At 39.3% G+C, this 21,543-nt stretch overlaps 1 protein-coding gene across 3 annotated transcripts in view; it reads right to left on the reverse strand.

Annotated features, from left to right (window-relative positions):
• Positions 1–21,543, reverse strand: part of fam13a (family with sequence similarity 13 member A) — a 61,506-nt gene that overhangs the window by 28,211 nt on the left and 11,752 nt on the right. For 2 of the 3 annotated variants that reach the window (XM_080029249.1, XM_080029250.1), the window contains exons 5-9: positions 19,940–20,084; positions 17,269–17,352; positions 16,534–16,620; positions 9,246–9,493; positions 2,762–2,803 (exon numbers count right to left, since the gene is read on the reverse strand). In XM_080029249.1, the coding sequence (XP_079885375.1) occupies positions 2,762–2,803; positions 9,246–9,493; positions 16,534–16,620; positions 17,269–17,352; positions 19,940–20,084 (606 nt within the window). The remainder of the gene's footprint in view (positions 1–2,761; positions 2,804–9,245; positions 9,494–16,533; positions 16,621–17,268; positions 17,353–19,939; positions 20,085–21,543) is intronic. The other variant, XM_080029251.1, reaches the window with a different exon arrangement.

Consider the following 21,543-nt stretch of genomic DNA (forward strand, 5'->3'; position numbering starts at 1 on the left):
ATTGTGCTATTTTTGTTTCACTTTGTATGAATTCAAAAAGCCAGCAGTCCAAATCTTAAATAGCTTACAGTTTGCTTGATGTAATTGCTTCATTGAGGACCTTCTAACTAAGTGAAGTGTGACGCAAATAATGACGAAATAACATGTTTTTGTAGTTTGTGTCTGTGTTTTTTAAGTACATTATTCTTTATGACATTAAAAGCACGGCGAAAACAACTCCAAAGCTTCCAAAATAAAGGCTTAAACGTAATAAATCCCCCACACTGTGTACCCGGGGGTCCGTCCCGAGGTAATCCAGTATTACATAAACCACAGACAGAAATTAGCCGTTTAGAGTTTTTGGTCAGTGCACACAGAAGGAAAATGATGTTGATGATCAATTTTGACTTGGCTGAGCCCATGTGGTAGCCCGAGAGTCTGTTAAAGTAATGCCAGAAGACTTCAGCAGAGAGAGAGAGAGAGAGAGAGAGAGAGAGAGAGAGAGAGAGAGAGAGAGAGAGAGAGAGAGAGAGAGAGAGAGAGAGAGAGAGTGTCTGTGTGTATGTGACAAAGTGCAAGTAGGCAGTGGAGTTAGTCATTGATGATGAGCAAGAGAAGGTAATGGGAGAGACAGAAAAATGTCAACTGACTTCACACTTAATCATTCAGAGATGGCCGAGTGACACACTGCAACTACTGATTTCCCCTAACACCTCATCTGTAAAAGTACTGCACAATATATCACACAATATATCGAAAGGTATCGTTATGATATCAACAATCAGTGTATGTATAGCAAAGACTGCTTGACCTGCAGTAAATGTACCATCCATATATGTCAATATATTTGGCCAATCAGATGAAGCCTACCAGCAAATGTTGTAAAGGAGGAAATGTTTTGCGTACGTGATAAAAAATAATAAAACATTAAACCTATGCTGTCGGAATGGATATAATGCACTTTTTTGTGTACCTAGGCTTCTTACTGGGGTCTATGTTGGCAGTGAACTAACTTAACACTGTGTATTTAAGTATTTGTTCATTTAGTGCAAGTGATATCGTCATCGCAATAGTCAACAATGTTATCAGATATTGCCTGTTCACCTGATATCGTGTAAACCTAAACGATTTTTCAATCAATTAACTTTTTGTGGAGAAATTAAAGGTGGACTGAAAAGCCTATCCTTATAGAAAGGCCGGAAACGGGCGCTCTGGTGGCGTAGTGGATAGAAGTGGTCGCAGGTTCAAATCCGACCCGTGGACCTTTACTGCAGGTCATCCCCCCTCTCTCTCTGTCTTCCCATTTCAACTCTGTACTATCCAATAAAGCTTAAATAATGCAACAAAAAAAAAAGGCTGGAAACATGATATCGTTTTCATACATACATTTTCAGACTGTCTCTACTGGATGCTATTCAAAGTGCAGCACTTGGTTTTTTTAAAGTTGAAAGCAAGATCATATTTTTTCTGTTACAACATGACCCTAGCTGCTTCTCTTGACTTTGCACAGCTTGCAGATCACAGCGTGAAGTGGGTGTGAATGTTAGATTGTCTGCTTTGGATAAGTCTGACTCAGCAGAGAAGACAAAGTAAAAGCCAGGGGATCTCCACATTCAATATCCTTTATCTTGGGGACTATGGACGTCTGTATAAAATCCAATAAAGCTGTCAGGATATTTGAGACTGGAGCAACATTGCTAGCCATTGAGCCACGCTTTTAGAAAAAGAGAATCAATTTAATTTTATTCAAATTTGAAAAAATAAATAAAATAGAAATAGCTGAAAAAGTGTTATTACTAAGGTATTTTGTCTTTAAAAAGAAAGCTTTAATGTTCAATGTACTTCGATGTCCAATTGTTATATAAAGCATGTGATCATTTAACATTGTACTTTATAATATTTTCTATTTATTTGTTGGTAAGCTATGAGTGCCTTATCATAGTTACAATAACAATGCTCACACAAACAGACGCCCTGGCCTGGGGGCATATCAGCTGTTAGTAGCTCATATCAGCAAACAACACTGCAGTCAAAATGGGCCTAACTCCAAAATGACTAACTGAAGAACCATTTACAGTGACTGGACAAGCTGCTGGGTTTTGAAGGGCTAAGGTCAACATGCAGTACAGCTAGCGCTAAATGGGAAACGGTGACATTACGGGAAACGGGTAGTCGCTGATGATTAATAGGTGATTGTCAAGAAGGCGTGGCCATATTGTGATGATACGTTATCCCTCTTGCACGCACACATACATGAACTTTACTGTATTGTTATTCCATTCACTTGTAATGGGAAATTTTTTCAATGGGAAATGTTCCATTTTGGCATTAATGACAAGAAAATATATTCAGTTATATTGGTTATTAGGGCTGCAGGGCTCCGATATGATATTCATAATTTAGTCAATTAATCGCTAGCATAGAAAATGGCTAGAAAATGAGAAATTGCCATTGCACCTGTACAAAACCCAAATAGGTTGAGCTACAAGAATAGCTTTAATACTGTAGTTGCCATGACATCATTCAGAAATACAGTATCTTCAACCAGATGTGTCATTGGCTTAAGATGTGTGTCTGAAACATATGCTGCTGTGGCCTCCATAACCAAACAGTGGTGAGCAAACTGTTGCATGTGCACTCCGCCCTGGTGGTTCCATTGTTTATGATGATAATGCAGTAAGGCAGCACACGGCCAACCACATGTCCCCCGCACTTCCAGTTCAACCACAACAAACCTTCACCCAGTTCTTACAGCTTTCTAAGGCAAACCAATGATGCTTACCTCATGTAGAAAGGAGACATTGGCCTCTCGTCTTCTTGGGAGCTGAAAGATGGAAAAAAAACACATGCTAAATTAGCTTATAGCATGTGGAATATTGAGTTTATAGGATTTGTCATATGAAATGCAATGGCATAAAAACATGAACCCCAAGCCCCCTGAATCAGGACTCGGGCTGAAAATAGGGGGCATATTAAGGCTTGCTTTTGTCTGCAGAATAATAGCCATGCAATGCTACAGATCAGTGCCTTTGTGGAACTTGTCTCTGGTAATTATTGTGAACAAAGAGAGAAAGAGAGAGAAATGATTGCCGCTGTATTATAAAGGCCGGCTGGCTGCTGCGCCTGGATGTATGCCAGCGACACATGATGATATTATGCAACGATATAAGAGGAACTCAGAGTTGGCGGCGAACGTTGAGGTTGCTTAACATTTTCATATCCTGGCACTTACAGGTTGGCATTTTCATAATCAGCTCGTCTTGTTTGCTTTAGCAGAGCTGAATACTGCATTATCGTATGTGGAGTCAAAGTAGCAAGAAAAACACTGCAACCAAACGTCTACTCATATACTTTACAACACGTAAATAAGTGTAAAATGAAGGCAGTTTATGTGTATGTTTGTTTGTATTTAATATGAGCCATGTGTTGACTTTACATTTTTATTAAGAAATCTTCACAGTAAAAGGTGGAGTCAGCGATTCTGGAGAACGCTTGTTGTCAAAATCAATCTTCGGTAAATTCTGTGATTATCTCCTCAGTATCGCTGACTCCACCTTAATAGAAAAGATACTTCATTTCATTATTAGTAACAGCTGTGCTTGTTTTTTACAATGACTATTCAGAGTGTCCCCCTGCTGAGACACAACAGAATGACTCATTCATCAATTTAAAACCTACTGGGAGTTTTTTTTTTTCATCTGTGGGAAGCATTTACTCGTCGCGACAACTTGAACTCTACCAGTGCTCTCAATTTACAAATATGCAACAGAAAGGATGTGAACAAAAAGTCTGTACAAAAACATTTAAAAAATGTTGACAAACCAGCTACAACGTCAATATTGACTAGTCCTCTGACAGAAAAATAAATGGCACCCAGATATTAAAGTGATTGATTAGCTAATTATTTGCTGCCTTTCAAAATCGAATGAGTGGCTTATATCCAATCATGACTGACTAACAATCAGACATATCTCACAGAAGAGTTGTTTTTGTTGTAGTAACTTTAACTTATGTCCTGTGGTGTGTTCTGATACATGATGTGCCTTCATATGGTTTACTGTAAGGGGCCGGAGTGTCCAGGGGAGGGGGGAACCACTCGGGCCATTCGGACAGCACCTCAACACGTTCAAAACAAAGGATTTAGGTTACAAGTCAGATAGGAACCAAAATGAGCCAAAGTTCATTGTTTTAAAACAGTCTTCTCAAATGACACAATGCACAGGAAATGTGCATGTTTTCCTCATTCCACGCATTGTCTTTTCTTTTAGGTGCAAGTGAACTTCACCCAACGAACATCTGAATTCTTTCAGAGCGTCACTGGAGAATAGAGGTTTTTAACTATTGTTTCACAGTCTGGCAAGCGTATTAAAATACGTGTGCTGTGTGCCGTCACTGCCTCCGTGAATTGCAAAAGCGGAAATCCTGCTTACCCACTACCTTACTGAGGGGATAACGAGAGGCTTTGGTGGGACTCGGAAAAGGCCTGATCCCTCTGAGGTGAACGGAAAACTACCAATAAGTTGGTCGACATGGCCACGCTCCACTTTTTCAACCATTTAGGAACATTTCTAGACAAAGGTCGTCTGAACGCTGGTTAATTGAATAATCCGCCATTTGGCAGCCGCCATTTTTGGCAGGGTCACTCACCTTCTAACTTTCCCTGCTTTACCCTTTCCAAAAATCCCTCCAAAACACAAAGCAACACTAACTATTGTCTAAATTCTTAATCTCAGACGTGCACTATTTTGGCAGTACCAAAACTGTGCCTTGTTCTCAACACTGCCTAATACTATAATAACTGTAATTTAAAAGGTAGTGCAAATCAAATAGTGAAAAATAGTCTTGCCATGGAAAAGGCAAATATAAAATACATAAAATCTTATGAAGTTCTTTTTTTTGTGGCAATTTACAGCATTGACTAGAACCAAGAAGGATCTTGGACCTGTACAGCCAGACACCGCTTACGTTTTAACCCCTCTGTTCAGTCTATCGTTTATACAGGACCTCAAACCATCGGCTTTTAGACGAGTGCTGAACATTCTTAGAATACCTCGCAGCACAAAATGTTTTGTGTTCAAGACCTAAAGTATTTGTTGGTTAAGCCTCGCTAAGCTACGCCTTGTATATGCTTATACCATCAGAGAAAATGGTGTTAAAGCAACACAGAGGCACCTAGGGGTGTGAACGGTTACAAAAAATTGTAAACGGTTACACGACCCCTTTTTTTTCGTGTACACGGTTAACCGTGACGTCATTGTCCTCGTGCCCCCGCCGTCTTGTAGGCGCGCGCGCGCACACACACACACACACACACACACACACACACACACACACACATACGCGTTCGTTCGCCTGTAAACACACAATTGACATGAACTACGCTCGTTTACACACCTCTATAATAGGTCCATGGTACACACACACACACACACACACGTTCGCCGTCATAATCGCGCTTCATTCATTTCCTGATTAATATAGCCTATCGCTTTCTACATGTCCACGTTAAATGCATGTTGAACAGGTGTTATAAAGTTCGGGCTACTTACGCGCGTAGTTCACGTCAACCGGGTAACTTTAATCTTTAGGTTATCTTTCATCACTCTTCCATGGCTGTGAGTCGAGTCCCAGCACGGCGACTCCCCGTGTGTGTGTGTGTGCGCCGATACACACACTCACTCACACACACTCGCCGAGGGACAGACAGATTCTCGGCAGACTAGCTTTTATCCTCCCCAATTAGTTTATTAGTGATGTAAAATCAATAAACGCGTGTCTCCAGAACATATTTAAAAACTTTGAAATTAAAAAAAAAAAAAAAAAAAAAAAACGGTTTTCGTTTATTGATTTTTCCTAAACGGTTATGATTTACTAAACGGTTACACGTGTACACGTGTACACGTGCACACCCCTAGAGGCACCGTACTTTAGGTTTTAAGCTATCCCATTGATAGAACTTTTAGAATTGAAAGAACCTCCTCATAGACCTAAAATCTTAAGGGTCACTGTCCTTTATGATATTTGACAAAAAAATTGCAGTAACTTCAAAAATTCAGCTAAGCCAGTTTGATCAAGCCTGAAGGTTTCTAGTGCTGTCAGCCATTCTAGCTGATGGATGAGACTTCCTGACAGGCGGCCAAACAATACCGATATGCCCACAGGGAGCCTGCACTCACACCACACTGCCATGTTTCTCACTCCCACTTATTTCCAGTGGGCTTCTAAGAAACGCAATGGTTACATCACAAGTTTCAGTGAACCATGGCAACCCCACACAAAAGCCTGTATGCATCGCCCTTAGGGCAGCTACGCAATGCTGAGAACATAATAAGTTCACATGACGCTGCAATGTTGGCTCATCTGCCCTGTGTGGAGAATGAAGAAGCAGGTGTCATATTTTAGGCACAGATGAGAGCATTGTGTGGGATATGAAATTACTTGAGAAATGTATTTTGACAAAGAGGAGGCAAATTGTTATGTTAAAGATGTTGACATAGTCAGACGCTAGAGTCATGCTCTAATACAGTCCATCTACAAGTGAAGCCGCAAATAGAAAACCCTTGAGGATGATGATTTGATTTCTAGTGGGCGTTGAATGTGATCCAAGCGAATTTAGTTACTTAGTACACGGGGGGGGGGGGGTGTTGTGTCAAATGTATTACATGTCATGAGATACATTTTTAAGATTGCATCTTTATCACCAAAAATTTGTTAACATACTTCCAAGATGTTTGATTTCATATTACATACCCTATAAAATCAATGATTAAACATTTATGGAAACACATTAATATTATATAATGATAATATATTATAATAATATATTTTTTTCAATTGAAATATAAATGATAAACATTTGCGGGAACTGTTGATTTGGAATTATAAATTATAAATTGTAAAATGGAGAATCTTGGGGAAAAAAAATATAAGAGAAAAAAATGTTACATTGTATGTGTTACATAATGCTAACAATGATCTGTCCGACACATGCCTATGGAAAGTGAGAGAAAGCTGGCAAGCGGACATGAGAGCCGCTGCATATGAAAACAAAGATGGATGCCCATATGGAAAATTATCAAAACCTTTTGTTGGTTTGTGTCAAAATCACAGCGACTTACAGGTAAAACTAATTTTCTATATAAACTCATAAACTCAATATTTTTCAAATCTTGCTTTAAGACGGTAAATTAAAGCAATTACTATTCTATGAGTAATACCAGTGAGGTCAGATTGCTGACGCACGTAACTAAGGCCCCCCGTCACGCTGTCTTCATATCAGTCACCCAATGCAACCTAAGAATCTAGACCTTAGGTGGGGGAAATCCACCAGGTGATTTACTGATCCCCTGGCGTGTGTATGAAAAGTTCTTGCCACCTTGGAAGTATTACATTTGCCCCTTCATGTAAACAGGACAAGATGGAGTCAGCGATTCTGGAGAATGCTTGAGGTCAAAACATTTTTAAGGTTAATATCAGTGAATATCTCCTCGATCGGCTGCCTGTATGTACTGTGTGTGCGCCGGCGTGCACTGAAAAAATACATAGCATTGTGCTAGCTACGGTGGGCTTCCTTTGTTTACATACCCTTTGTTTACATACCTGTTTACAGAGCCTATGAAATGTATTAAAACTGGATTTTTTTCAGCGAGCACACATTACAGATAGTGGATCATTAGATTTTCAATGATTTTGACAACAAGTGATTTTGTCAACAGGCGTTCTCATGAACCGCTGACTCCACCTTCAAGAACAATGGCTGGTATTGGAATTGTAGTTTGCACATGCAGTACTGCTCATCATCTTGGTCATTAGGAGCAAAGGAAAACTTGAAGATAAAGTAATTATTGTCAATAAAACTTCAAAAAGTACTTTGCATTCTAAATTAAAATATATTCCATAAACCGTCTTATACAAATTCATTTGACATATATATGTTTTGACTGGTGGGTGCAGGGAGATTGGTAATTGAGAATGCAGATATGTGTGAGAGCACACCGATGTGTGACATAATAAACGTTTATGTAATGTGTTAATGGATCTGGTGCTGACATGACTTTAAACCAATGACTGTCACAACAAAGGTCACTGGTTTGTTTTACAAGCTGTAGTAGAAAAAATAGTCATCATTACCGTGCCTCAACATCACACATGAGTTGAAATACTGTGCCCTAGATTATATTTAGTAGTTTTTCGATTAAAGCTAAAGTGCGTAAGTTTTTAACTCACTCTGTATTTTTTCAGTATGGCAGCATTTACAAACTGGTGTCGCTCCCTGACACTGGCGCAGGAGCTCAGAAAAATCGCAAGAAGCACCCAAGAACGTCTGTGTTCATCAGAAGGAATAAAATCCATGCGCAATCACCTCATGTACATGCACCAACAGTGTTGTTGTGTAATTACTCATAATTCCTCATAGGGGCTACAGAAGTTACGCATTATAGCTTTGAGACTAATTCCATTTTGCTTAATCAATATTTGATGAAGAGGAAGAGAAGTTACTCATTTGAAAACATACAAAGGGAAAAATTAATTTGGAGGGTGTGAGAGGAGGTTTTAAACGGTATAGATTGACAAGAAAAAACAGTGCAGGTGTGATCAAAGACAGTAGAAGTCCACGGTCAAAGCGGCAAGTGCCCCAACAACAGACACAGCTGTAGCCTTGCTATTTCAGGACTGAGGACACTCGAAACCAAGTGGTTCCAGTTTCAGCTTCCTATAATAGGCTTGTTGTTTGCATGCCAAGTGCACATTGACACAAGGCCCGGGCTTTAGATCTCTAATCACTCAAAATTCTTCACCCTCACCACCTGCTGTTAAAACATCACCTACGCAAACATTGGTCCCAGCTTTGTTTACCGCCAATATATTGAAGCTGGACATCAAAAAATTTTAAATCGAAAATAGTCAAATATGCAAAATGTTTGTATGAAGGTTTTGAGTTATGTTATATGATGACCGTATGTTTTATTTTACAGTGGTCCAAATAGATCATGCGAGATAACACTTTGAGCATAATGAACTCATAACACTGCACGATTAACTAACTACTTCACGGAAATGTCGTTTTTGGTGCATGGGAATGACATGCAGAGAATGACCACGGGCTGGATTTGAACCGGTGGTCTGCTGCTTCTGAGGACTGAGGCTCTATTGGGCGCCCCCTATATTATCATCACAATAACACAACTCGCAGTAAATAGCCGTTTGTGTTTGTTATTTTCTAGGACACACCTTCATGCTCTTTGACCTTTCGTTGACACACTGACCTGCCGAGGGCCTCCACACTGCCAGAGAGGCTGACGTCGAGGTGGATGGGGTGCGGGGCTGTGTCAGGTGTGTCGTGGTGGGACAGGGGAACAGGAGCTGTGTCCATGGCCTCTGCACTGGCGCTCCTCAGGCCCGGGGTCAGGGGCTCATCTATTGGTAACAACAGAGGCCTCGCACGGGGCAACGCACCGGAGCGGCGTGGCACAGGGAGCATTTGAGTCGTGTCGTCACTCCTCCCCTTCCTCACCTGTTTTTTTACACAAAGAGAGAGAGAGAGAGAGAGAGAGGGAGAGAGAGAGAGAGGGAGAGAGAGAGAGAGAGAGAGAAAGAGAGAGAGAGATTGAGAGACAGAGAGAGAGAGATATGGAGAGATATGGAGAGAGAGAGATATGGAGAGATATGGAGAGAGAGAGAGCGAGAGAGATATTGTTAATGTTCATATTACTGTATTTTGTGCACTGCCTGAATATTTGGACAAATTGAGTTTTGATGCTTTGGCAACATTGTTATTGAAACTTTTCATACCAATAAAGCCCATTTGAATTGAATAGAGAGAGAGAGAGAGAGAGAGAGAGAGAGAGAGAGAGAGAGAGAGAGAGAGAGAGAGAGAGAGAGAAAGAGAGAGAGAGAGGGAGAGAGTGAAAGAGATGCCAACAGCAGGTGAGTATGGAGATGAGATATTTGATACGTCACGAGAGGTAAATTATACCCAGGTAATAACATCTCTGCATAATTAATCTCATACTACAATGTGAACAGAAAAAAAGCATTCTGTTCCTTTGAACACAAATCCACATAGTCCTTCAAACTGTTATTTGGGGAGTTAGTTGCATGATAGTAAACATCTGAAAAGAGTTAGGTATGTTCCAATACAAATTAAAGATATTGTCATTTAAGTTTGATAAACAGAAAAACAGTTTAGATGAGGCGGGCTATGTTCTGGTTATTATGACACAATAAGTATTTTGAACCAATCACAGCAGTTCTCTGCCTGAACCTTCTATAAAACAATGACTGTTGTGTTGACAGTCTACTCTAGACAGTAAACAAGTTGTATAATATTTATGAATATTTATTAGATTTTTGTTAAAAGCTTATTGAAGCACCCAACTTGATATCATATATTGATTTGTAATAGGCTATGTTAGACCAAGTTTCCAGATGCTTTAACCTTTGCTCAGATTACTATAGAACATGCTGGTGAAGCAGTGAGCAATAAAAGAAGAGAGGTGCGGGGGGAGAGGTTAGTTTGTAAAACTGTCAGGTTTAACTAATGTTTGTCTTATCGTATTGACCCTGAGTGGGTATAAAACGTGTGAACTGCAGATTGTAGTGTAGGAGAAGAACTTTAACCTAATTACAGCCACATTGTGAACAGCGACCTTTTGCATTCGTAATGAGTTGTATAGCCGGAGAGCAGTGTTAAAGACCATGTTACAGCTTTCTCTCGTTATACTGTATATATGAATAGGACCCAAGTGGCTGCTTATACACAAACACTAAAGCCAACTATCCGAATGGTTGTGGTTAACTTGGTATAAAATAGGTCTGGCAAGGAGCTCAAGTATTGATAATGGTAAAAGAAAAAAAAAGAAAAACTTGACGTATCACGATTATCAGCAGTGTTTCCATTTTGGGAAAAACTTAAAGGTGCAGTGTGTAATATGACATCATCAAGAAAGTTCTAGAATGCAACGCTCCCTGGGTAACCCCACCCCTTTCGAATAATAACAGAAGCTACAGTGGCCTTCAAGGACAAGAACAATTCTAAATTCTAAACAATGCACCTGATGACATTCCAACTATGACACTTCCAACATGCTGGCGCCCAGGCCTTGGTCCAAGGTATGGAGAAATATGGAAATATATGAGACCCTTTCTAAGGAAAAAAAATAAAAAATTCTTAAAATAAGGTTCAGCTATTATGCACTAAATTAAACGTATTTATGGATATTATAATTATTTTCGACCAAGTCTGCTATGAAAAAAATCCCAAAATTCTACACACTGCAGGTTCAATGTGCTACTCTAAAACTTAAGGACGCTTCATCTATTTAGTGAACAGTCTTCTTAATGGGTGAATCTTTAGGGGAAAAAAATTGATCCATAATCTTGTTTTGCTAGTAGCTGGTATGGATTTTGCCCATCAGGGGTTTGTTATTTATTTAGCTAATTAAGTCAGAGAAAAACACAGAGAAAGGACAGAGTGTAAAAAGAGAAAAAATTAGTGTGGGCATGAGCTTGTTTTTTGTTGTCATGGAGACACCATGCACCAAGTTCCCCATCCTCAAATCCATGTTGTTGTGATGATGTACTTCAACAGTGTTGGTGAGATGGTGCTGTTATCTTTGCTGGTCTAATTGTTGTTATGTTGTGATCTGGTTTTCTTATTGTTATTTTTCTGTTGAAGAAAATCACCATATTTCTACAGTCTCCAAATTCACCCATTTTGTTTCTTTGCATAACGGGAACTTAAATTGTTCTCTTATTATATATATAGCCTACAGTATATTTATGTATAACAAATTTCACAGAACACACTATGTAATGACATAAATAACGTAGTTAAAGCAGCATGAAAATATACACTGAACAGTCACGTTTTCTGCCATGTGTAGTCATGCAAACACCAAACAGACAGAAACACTTTGAATAGTGTTAACCACCGACCCCTCAAGCCTTCTCCATTCCTGGTTCTCAGCTTCTGCCTATGCATAAAAAGAACTGCTAACGAGCAAACTAAAGACACATAGATGACCTGGTTTCTAAATCACGTATTAAAGAGTTATGTGCTTGCCTCAAAAATATGAAAAGACAGAAAAAAATAACTAAATAAATGTTTTTGAAGTTATTATTTACTTCTGTATCATTTCTCTTCAGTGATATTCTGCTACAATGTAAAGGAAGAAGTAGCAGACCTGTTTATGTAACTGTTAACTGATCTCCACTAAGTGACTGGTGACAGCTCATTTTTCAGATTTTTTTGAGCTGTCTTTGAAATACTATGCCTGTTCTTCCTGCAACCTCAATAGACTTAGGGAAAACCTCACGTTTTCCTTATCTCCTTATTGATTTTGTCGTACTATGGTGCCAATGGTAATTTGATAATTTTTTGGTGTGTAGAGTTCGTGTGTGTTTTAGCATGAGCATTATTATCTCTGAATATTCAACAATAATACAAGTTGCCCTTTGAGCACACGTTCATGCTTTTTAATGACTCCATCATAAATCATATATCATAAAACTGTTTAGGGCTTTTCAATTAAAGTGTGTGTATATGTGTGTGTGTGTGTGTGTGTGTGTGTGTGTGTGTGTGTGTGTGTGTGTATGTTTGTTTTTGCGCTTTTCTCTCACCACTAGACCTGACCTGTGGCTGATAAAAAACTGTATCATTTATAAGCTTTTAGCACCTCTATCTCATGGTGCTAAAACAATATAGTGTAAGTCTGGATGTGTGAGTGGCATAGATAGTATAGTAAAGGGTTGTGGGTGAGTGGCGATCAATCGAAAACTTCCACTTTCAACTCTCAGTAGCCTAGTGGCAAGCATCAACGCCAAATCTGTATCTATTATTTTTTTATTTATCGAGTAGGCCTAGGTTTTACAGGAGCGCTTGGGGAATGTGACTATAAAAGTTAATATTAAAACTGGTGATGAATCACTTAATAAATCATTCAGGAGGTCCAGTCTACCAGTAAGTGTAGCCTATCAGTAAATCTAAATCATTTTCATTTCCACAATAAGTTAGGGATTGTTGGCATTGGTTTTAGCTGTAGGAATCTGCAGCTATTTCTATTCAAATAAAGTACACCAAGCAGACTATTGATATTGTCACATTAGTTTAGCTACGGTTGGCGACTGTTTTGCCACCAGCACTTGGTTTCAGTTGAACAGTCTGTTGCTAGTAGCAACCAGTAGCCTAATGACACTTTTCTAAAACAGTTTATGTATGTTAGCAAGCTTAGGTAGACTGACTGTTGAATTATTGTTTGACTAACTGTTCAATATTTTTTCTTTTTACCTTTACTCTGGTTGGCTCCATGTGTATGTTATGTGATGCGCTGTAGATCTTTCAGTGATGACACTTTCTTCATGGCCTGAAGCACAATTGAAATACTTTGAAAGCAGCTTACACTTCTTGGAATTAAGAATCCAGTCATTCATTTTGACATGTTTATATATGGTATAATATTTGTCTATTGAATCCCTTTCTGATATGTTATCGCTATCATTGAGTGTGCGGTCCAATATATTTTTTTTTTTATGGTTTCATAATTGCTTCTAATAGAAACTGCGAAAGTAATCCGCTCCCAACGACCTTTATTGGACGTGTGTTTTTCTCACGTGCGCCTACACACAGATTTAGTGTAGAGTAGATACCGCCTTGTCTAAGGGTTTGAAGTTACTTCAGGAATTTAAAAGCGTTCTTAAGCTTAAGTTATATTCCAGCTCTGCTAAAAACAGAAGATTTTTCACTGTTTACTGGGGGAAATAAATATCCTTCCTCAGCATACGATTATCTCCTTATCTGGCTGTCAGCATTTATTTTATCTCCACAGTGATACTGTTCTAGACACACAGGCATATACTGTACATCAGGGGTGGCCACTAGGTCGATCGCGATCGACCGGTCAGTGTGGGTCGATCGCGTGGCATTCTTAAAAAAATAAAAAAAAATAAAAAATATATAGGGGAAGGTGGGGTGATTTGTGCATTTTGGAAGTTGCAAAACCCCTTGTTTCTAGAAAACCGTGGAAGAAATTGGAAATGTGACCACATATTTAAGAAGAGCCATCCATTTGACTCATCCTGTAAAGAAGGGAGACACAAGGAATAAGATATAAGCACATTTAAGCTCAAAAAACTGTGTTTTGCCTTTCAAAGTAAAATTTCCATGATCAAGGTTTTTTGATTATTGTGTCTGAACAATTATAGACACGTTTGAAAACATTTGACACATGTTTTAGTGCTTTGGTATGCTACACTTTCAGTCTATATAGTTAGCACAATGTCAAACCTAAATTGCTGCATCATGCCTATTATCCAAAATTCTGGGGATGGGGTGATTTGTGCGCAAGGGCCTGGGTGAGTTATAAGTAAGTAAGTAAGTAAAATGTATTTATAAAAGCACATTTATGACAGTTTGCACTGTCCAAAGTGCTGTACATAGTGCATTCAGTAGGTAAACAATGAAGGTAAAATAACAATAACCAAAATAAAAGACGTAAAGCCCATACATCCACATAAACACAGATAGTAGTGCAGAGGTAAGTAAGTAGTGCAGAGGTTAATGGGGAGGAAACACCAGGGTGTACATTGGTGTTTTGAGCCTTGATTTAAAGGCAGAAATGTAGGGGGAATCACATTTGTCAGGTGGCAGTTGGTTCCACAAGCACGGAGCAACTAGTGCAAAGTACATTTCTGAGAGTTGTGCCAGTGGCATGGCTGTATACGCTGGTCACCAAAAGAAAGTGATTGTCTACAGTAGCTCAGAAGAGAGTGACATCTCAATTCCACTTAACGACACCACTGATGAGAGTTCAGATGGCCAGAAAGATGATGATGGTGACTTTGTCATTGTGACACAATGACGCACAAATCACCCCACGTAGTGGGGTGATTTGTGCGACAAGACAACTTTTTTTCCGAAAGCTATATTTCTTAAACAGTTTATTCCAGATCCAAAGTTTTTATTGCCAGGGATGCACAACATCCTGAAATATATGTACATATTTGAGTTGGAGACATAACTGTCAAGGCCTCACTTTAAAATCACTTTGAGTAAAAAGTTGCACAAATCACCCCACCTTCCCCTATTTAATTTAATTTTTTAATTTTTTTACTATGAAAGAGCGAACGAGCCGTGCGAGCATGCGCCGACGTTCGGTGGAGGGAGAGAGGACACCACTTTCTAATTTGACAGTGAGCTAACCAAAGCTAATCCAAGTCAAGGAAGTGGAGAGGCTTCTGCACTGTGACAAATTCTACTATGTAAAATACAGCCAGAGAGAGGAAGACTGTTCACACAAACAGACCACCACATATTCTAGTGCAGGGGTGTCCAAACTACTAAACTTTTTTGCATTTCTTAGTTAACCCACTAGTGCAGGGGTGTCAAAACTGATTGATTTGGCTGTGGCACATTTTAAAAATATGATGTAATATGGCCCTTTTAATTTTGAAATAATTTAAATGCACTCATTATATTACAGAGAAATATGTCCCATAAAAGAAAAAGAGCACCAAGCCCATCCCAGAGGACCCTGCATAATATTTTATTTTAAATTAATATTATTATGGAAAATCCATGTGTCCTTCTCCAATAGCTTCCAATTCATCTGACACAGTGTCTCCATTTTTTTTCATATAAAATTCTTCAGCTTTAGCCTCTTAATTTTCCTCTCAAAGTGCACCAGATTCATGCATTTCACTTTAAAAACTTTAAAAAATCTCCCGGGGGGGCATACCCCCGGACCCCCCTTGGAGGGGCGGGATCTCGGCTGGCTACTATTTTCACCCAGCTGGACATTGGACGCAAAAGCAGAAAACACTGGGTGTATCAATGGCATTTAACAAGAGGGGGGGTGTATCTGTTTAATGTGCAAGTAAAGTGTTGCCGTGAAGAAGGATTACAATTTACGAAGACACTATGAAACTAAACATCAGAGCAGCTATGTCCTGATAAATGTGTTATTTTTGCAAAGTGGCCTGGCCCTTCGTAGATTTTTCTGTATGTGGCCCTCAGTGCAAATTCAATTCTGCACACATTTTTCCTCTTAACTGAGAACTGTACCGTACAGAACAGAACCGTGACTTAAAAACCAAGGTACGTATCGAACCGTGACTTTTGACCCCTTATAGTAGGTGGTAGCTCACTTTGACTTGGTCATTTTAAAAGTAGCTCACAAGCTGAAAAACAGTGGCCACCCCTGCTGTACATCATTGTAAATGCATCAGATCTTTGTTTAGCCCTTGTTTTGTTGATTCTTGAAAATCACTTCTTGTCAAAATGAGCTACCTGTCAGTACTGTGTTAACACTGAAAGAAAATATAATGTGTTGTTTTGACTCCTGCAGCAGCTTGCCTTTATCGAATCACATCATGTGACCGAGCTGCGAGGCCACAGGCATCAGAGGCTCTGAGATGCGACCTCATACTAATCAGTGCCAAGGCAATACAGCAGATAAGAAAGCAGGAAGTATTTATTGGAAAGGGTGAGAAATAGACGATATAACCATTGGGCAGAGAACGATTATTCACTAATATTTAAGATGTGATTTTCTGTACCTTCCTTTTCCTCGGCCTTGCCTCTGGAAGGATAGTGGAGGATTCGTTTGGAAGTTCAGGATTTTGCGGTGTTTTTTTTTGTCCAGTCTGGGAAAAAATGCAAAATATAACAGATTTAAAGTCCATTGAAAGATTATTTGTTTAACTGTACATAGACATTGAATGTGCAAGAATGAATTTACGAAAGCAGCTTATAGCATGATTTCAAACAATTCCTTGACGACTGAGTGCATGACATAATGTTGGGCTATTACAATTTAGATAATATCTTGAATATTACCCGAAAGTGTGACGAAATGCAAATATGAACAGTGCTATCTTTTATGGACTATCCTGCCAAAACAGTAAAGCCAGTTTCTAACTATTTAAAAGGTCATAATCTATTCACATTGAGTGACCTCAAAATACCATTCCAGGCAGCACACACAAGTCAGCTGACACGATAACATCCTTAAAGCTCTCAGAAACCTACGAGGACGCAAACAGAAATGGCTTTGGTCTAAGAATTCTGTTTTTCCAAAACATGCCCATGTTATGTTGATCACGTCACACAGATCACATGGTGGCGGAGTTGAAATGGACCACGTTAGGGAATTTCAAGTTTGACCAAGGAATGTGACGCATTAACAACAACACCGCACATCATGGCAGACAGCCAGGCAGGAAAATAGTTCAACAACAGGTACGCTACGGAGAATGAACGCATAAACAAAGACGCACAAGCTGAGCGCACACCTTTGTCTTGGGAACTGGTGCTGGTGTCTTAGCAGTGGGGGGGCTGAGAGACGTGTTTTGGTTTGCATCCGTCACGTGCGCTTCCTAGCACCAGAAAGAAAACAAACCAAGGCTGTCACTTTTGCAATAAATGGAACGAAAATCACAAAATGTTAAACATGTTGTTTACATTTTTGCAACAGCAGCATCAAAAAACAATAGTAACTTTCAGGGAGTCATTTAAAGGTGCAGTGTGTAGAATTTATTGGCATTTTTCATAACACACTTGGTGTATAATCGCTTGGAAATAAAATATGTTGTTTCTTTTATGACCTTAGAATGAGCCTTTTGTATCAGAATGGACAAACTTACGACCATACACAGTGTTTATATATAGTGGATGTCCTACAGGGAAATGTACCTGTTGGAAGATGAAGAATATAACTATAGAATTAATAAATAAATACATCTTCACCTCGTCATTTGAAATTCTGGAAAGACTTGAGGCAGTGGTGGATGATGCCATAGCCTAACGGCAGTGGCGAAGTGGGTAGGGAGTCTGCCTCTGGAGTGCAGGGTCGGAGGTTCGATTCCCCGCCTACCCACATGTCGAAGTGTCCCTGGGAAAGACACTGAACCCCAAATTGCTCCCGATGGTTCAGACAGCGCCTTGCTTGGCAGCTACTGCCATCGGTGTTTGAGTGTATGTATAAAAAATGTGTATTGTGAAGCGCCTTGTGACCCTGGTCTGTGAAGGGCGCTATATAAATAAAGCTTACTTACTTAACTAGTTTATTGTCCTTGAAGGCCAGTGTAACTTCTATCATTATTTGAAAGGGAGGGGTTACCAGAGAAGTGTTGCAATCTAGAACTTTCACCACTAGATGGCACTTAAACCTGCAGTGTGTAGAATTTTGGGTTTTATTTCCTAGCAGATTTTGTAGAAAATAATTATAATATAGTACATTTAGTTTAGTGCATAATAGCTGAAAAACATTTTTTGAATAATTTTTTTTCCCTTAGAAAGGGTCTCATATATGTCCATATTTCTGCATATTTTGGACCAATGCCTAGTGCCGCCATCTTGAAAGTGTCATAGTTGGAATGTCATCAGGTGCATTGTTTAAAATTTAGAATTGTTCTTGTCCTTGAAGGCCACTGTAGCTTCTGTTATTATTCTAAAGGGGTGGGGTTACCCAGGGAGCGTTGCATTCTAGAACTTTGTAGAAATTTCTTGATGATGTCATATTACACACTGCACCTTTAATATTCCGATATTACAAACTTCACATTTAAGGGGATCTCCTGGGTTTGTTTTTTTCACTTTTGCTTCTGGTCTGTAAGCCTCAGCAACAGGGTTTCAGAAAATAGATGTAAGTAGGTCAACAATCTCAAACACATTAAAGTAATTTAAACACCTTCACACACCTCTTACTCATCAGCATTTTGTGAATGGGGGGAAAAGGAACACAAGTGATCATATTAAACTGCACTTAAAGCATTAGGCGGGTCAGGAGGCTGGGGGCCTCAGTGGGCTGTGCATGCCGGTGCCTATGTCTAAGTGTTTATGAGCAGAAGTTTGTGTGTAAGACAATCTGGTTCTTGCTGACGGGTTTCCCATAGGTCAGCGGGGTCTCATGTGGCTGTGCCCTACACACATTCAAAACATCGCACAGAGATTTGAGACTTATCATGAAAGATTGCTACAATCTGGGCCAGTAGATTTTTATGAGCTCAAGTTGCACAAGATCACTTAATTTCTCAACTTGTTAGTATCTTTAGCATGGTTATCTAGTGTCACAGGGCAGCAGTTAATATTCCTCATATTTCACCCTTTTTACTGGACAGAAACATCCTATAATTGATTGTGACTCTCTTTTTGCATTTTGAATAAAAACAATGGGTCAATAATTGGTCATGCTTTAAGATGGGCAGCGTCTCTCTGTGAGAACTGTCAAAGCATTAAGCACACAGCTTATTATTTTCTTCTGTATTGCAAATATTATCCTAAATCCATTTGCACAATTCTATATGTGTTCTGAACCGGAGTCAGAGATCGTTTGACTTGAATGGCTGTGAAATAGACGGTGGTAAGTGCTGCCGAGCTTGTTTTGTTTCTTGCAGCAACAGTTTGCTCTGGTAGCTACAACATGCAGTGAGGTAGAAACCAGCAGACCAGACAAATCAGTTAATCAATACAGACATCAGCCATCACCGCAGCAAAAATAAATCAACAACCAGACACTCAAAACAGCCACCTGTGGGGAAGTCTTCCCTGGGACACTATGACATAAAATCAATAGCTGAAAACAATTTTTTTGCTTTACATTATGCAAACCACTGTAAACTGCTCCAGGGGAATGGGCAGGGGGTGGGGTCCTACTGTTTAATGGTGTATAATTGGCTTTTTCAGAGTAGACTTGGTAGAAAGGGAATATACTATTGATAATAATTGTTTAATTAGTGATTAATTTGCTTGAAAATAAAGTTGTTGTTTCTTTTATTTCCTTAGAATGAGCCTTTTATATGTAAATAGGACGGGGTCAGAGGGTGGGGTCCTTTTGTTTAAAGTGTATGGGCAGAAAATGTGACTCACACACGCATTATGAGCTGCGCTGCAATGCACTGACCACCAACACAGATCTATTTCACATAAACATTAGCACCTGTTATGCCTATTATTATACAATACCTTGACAACAATAACGGCTGACTGTTGTTCTGTGGGCCCTTCTCCGCCTGTGTCGGCCTCGAATAAGTTGCTGTAGTTCTGGATGAGCTTGACCATGATTTTGTTGCAGATATTTTGGTCCTTCATTGCTTCGAAACCAGACACACTGATAAAGAGAGAGAAAAGATGAGAAAAAAATAAATATAGCAACGGATGAGTTCAGATTTGTTCAAATTCTTTAAACATGACAGTGATAGTCAAATTAAAGCTGAGATTTTAGTTTTAGACTTAGTTTTTTTATGAAATTGAGCACTTAGCTGTGCTAGTAAGTATACAGTTTGATGCCAGTACTGAACAGCTGTGCGAGATCAACACTGAGCTGTAGGCCTAATTATATCACTCATACATACACAGACACAGACACACTCACTCACACGCACACACACACACACACACACACACACACACACACACACACACACACACACACACACACACACACACACACACACACACACACACACACACACACACACACACACACACACACACACACACACACACACACACACACACAGGACAGGTTGTACTGTATGAAAGGGAACCCACTACAGTATCATTTTCTGTATTCTGCCCAGTGAGACTTGATCCTTTCCATTTCCCGGCCTGAACACTGCAGCTTATTACTGGAGAGACTGACCAGTCACAGGTCCAGAGAACAGTAGCAGTTGGTCTAAAAGTACTAGAATGATTTATAACTAATAGTCCAGTGAGCCCATCATAAATAGACTAGTGAGAACAGGGACACGTAGCTCAACAGCTGCATGGAGGCATATGAGGCCACTGTTGCATCATTTATTTATAAGCAACATTAACATTTGAAAACGTATTAACATCAACAGTTGCTTTTATGTCGTATGACATTTACTTCAATTTTTTTTGTTATACTATAGATTCAATGAGCTTTCTTCACCTATAGTGTGTGATGTTTGATTAGTATAATGTCAGACTTGGAAGAGTCAAACTAATTATACCAGATTCAGGTGACATTTTTTTATTGTTTTTAAAAAAAGGAGGAAATCAGTATTTAGTAGGTTATTTTTCACACAGGAACAGAGCGGATTTAGTGTTTGACAAAAGGTAAAGAAGGTTATATTAGGCATCTTTTTTATCTTCACTAAATAAGCAGCAGCACCACCTGCTGGCCGAATATTGAGAGAGAGAGAGCGAGAGAGAGAGAGAGAGAGCGAGAGCGAGAGAGAGAGAGAGAGAGAGAGAGAGAGAGAGAGCGAGAGAGAGCGAGAGAGAGAGAGAGAGAGAGAGATCAATACAGGATCAATTTAGAGCAGCCATGTGCCAAAACATGTCTCAAACTTTTATGTCAATACTTTCAGATAATGTGTTTGTAAGTATACATAAATGTTTTCTCATGTTTGGAAATACGGGCAAAATAATTTATTCTATATATTATATATATATATATATATATAAGTTAAACTTACGAAGAAGCTTTATTCTTGAACTGCTGACAATATTTATGAAAACAGCTGCAGTGTCTGTGGGGTAAAGTTTACTTCATAGTCAATAGGCAGTGCATGGCAGAACAGTGGAATCCCTCCACCCTT

This window comes from Ammodytes marinus (genome assembly GCF_949987685.1).
Source record: "Ammodytes marinus genome assembly, chromosome: 6".
In the NCBI taxonomy this organism is placed as follows: Eukaryota; Metazoa; Chordata; class Actinopteri; order Uranoscopiformes; family Ammodytidae; genus Ammodytes; species Ammodytes marinus.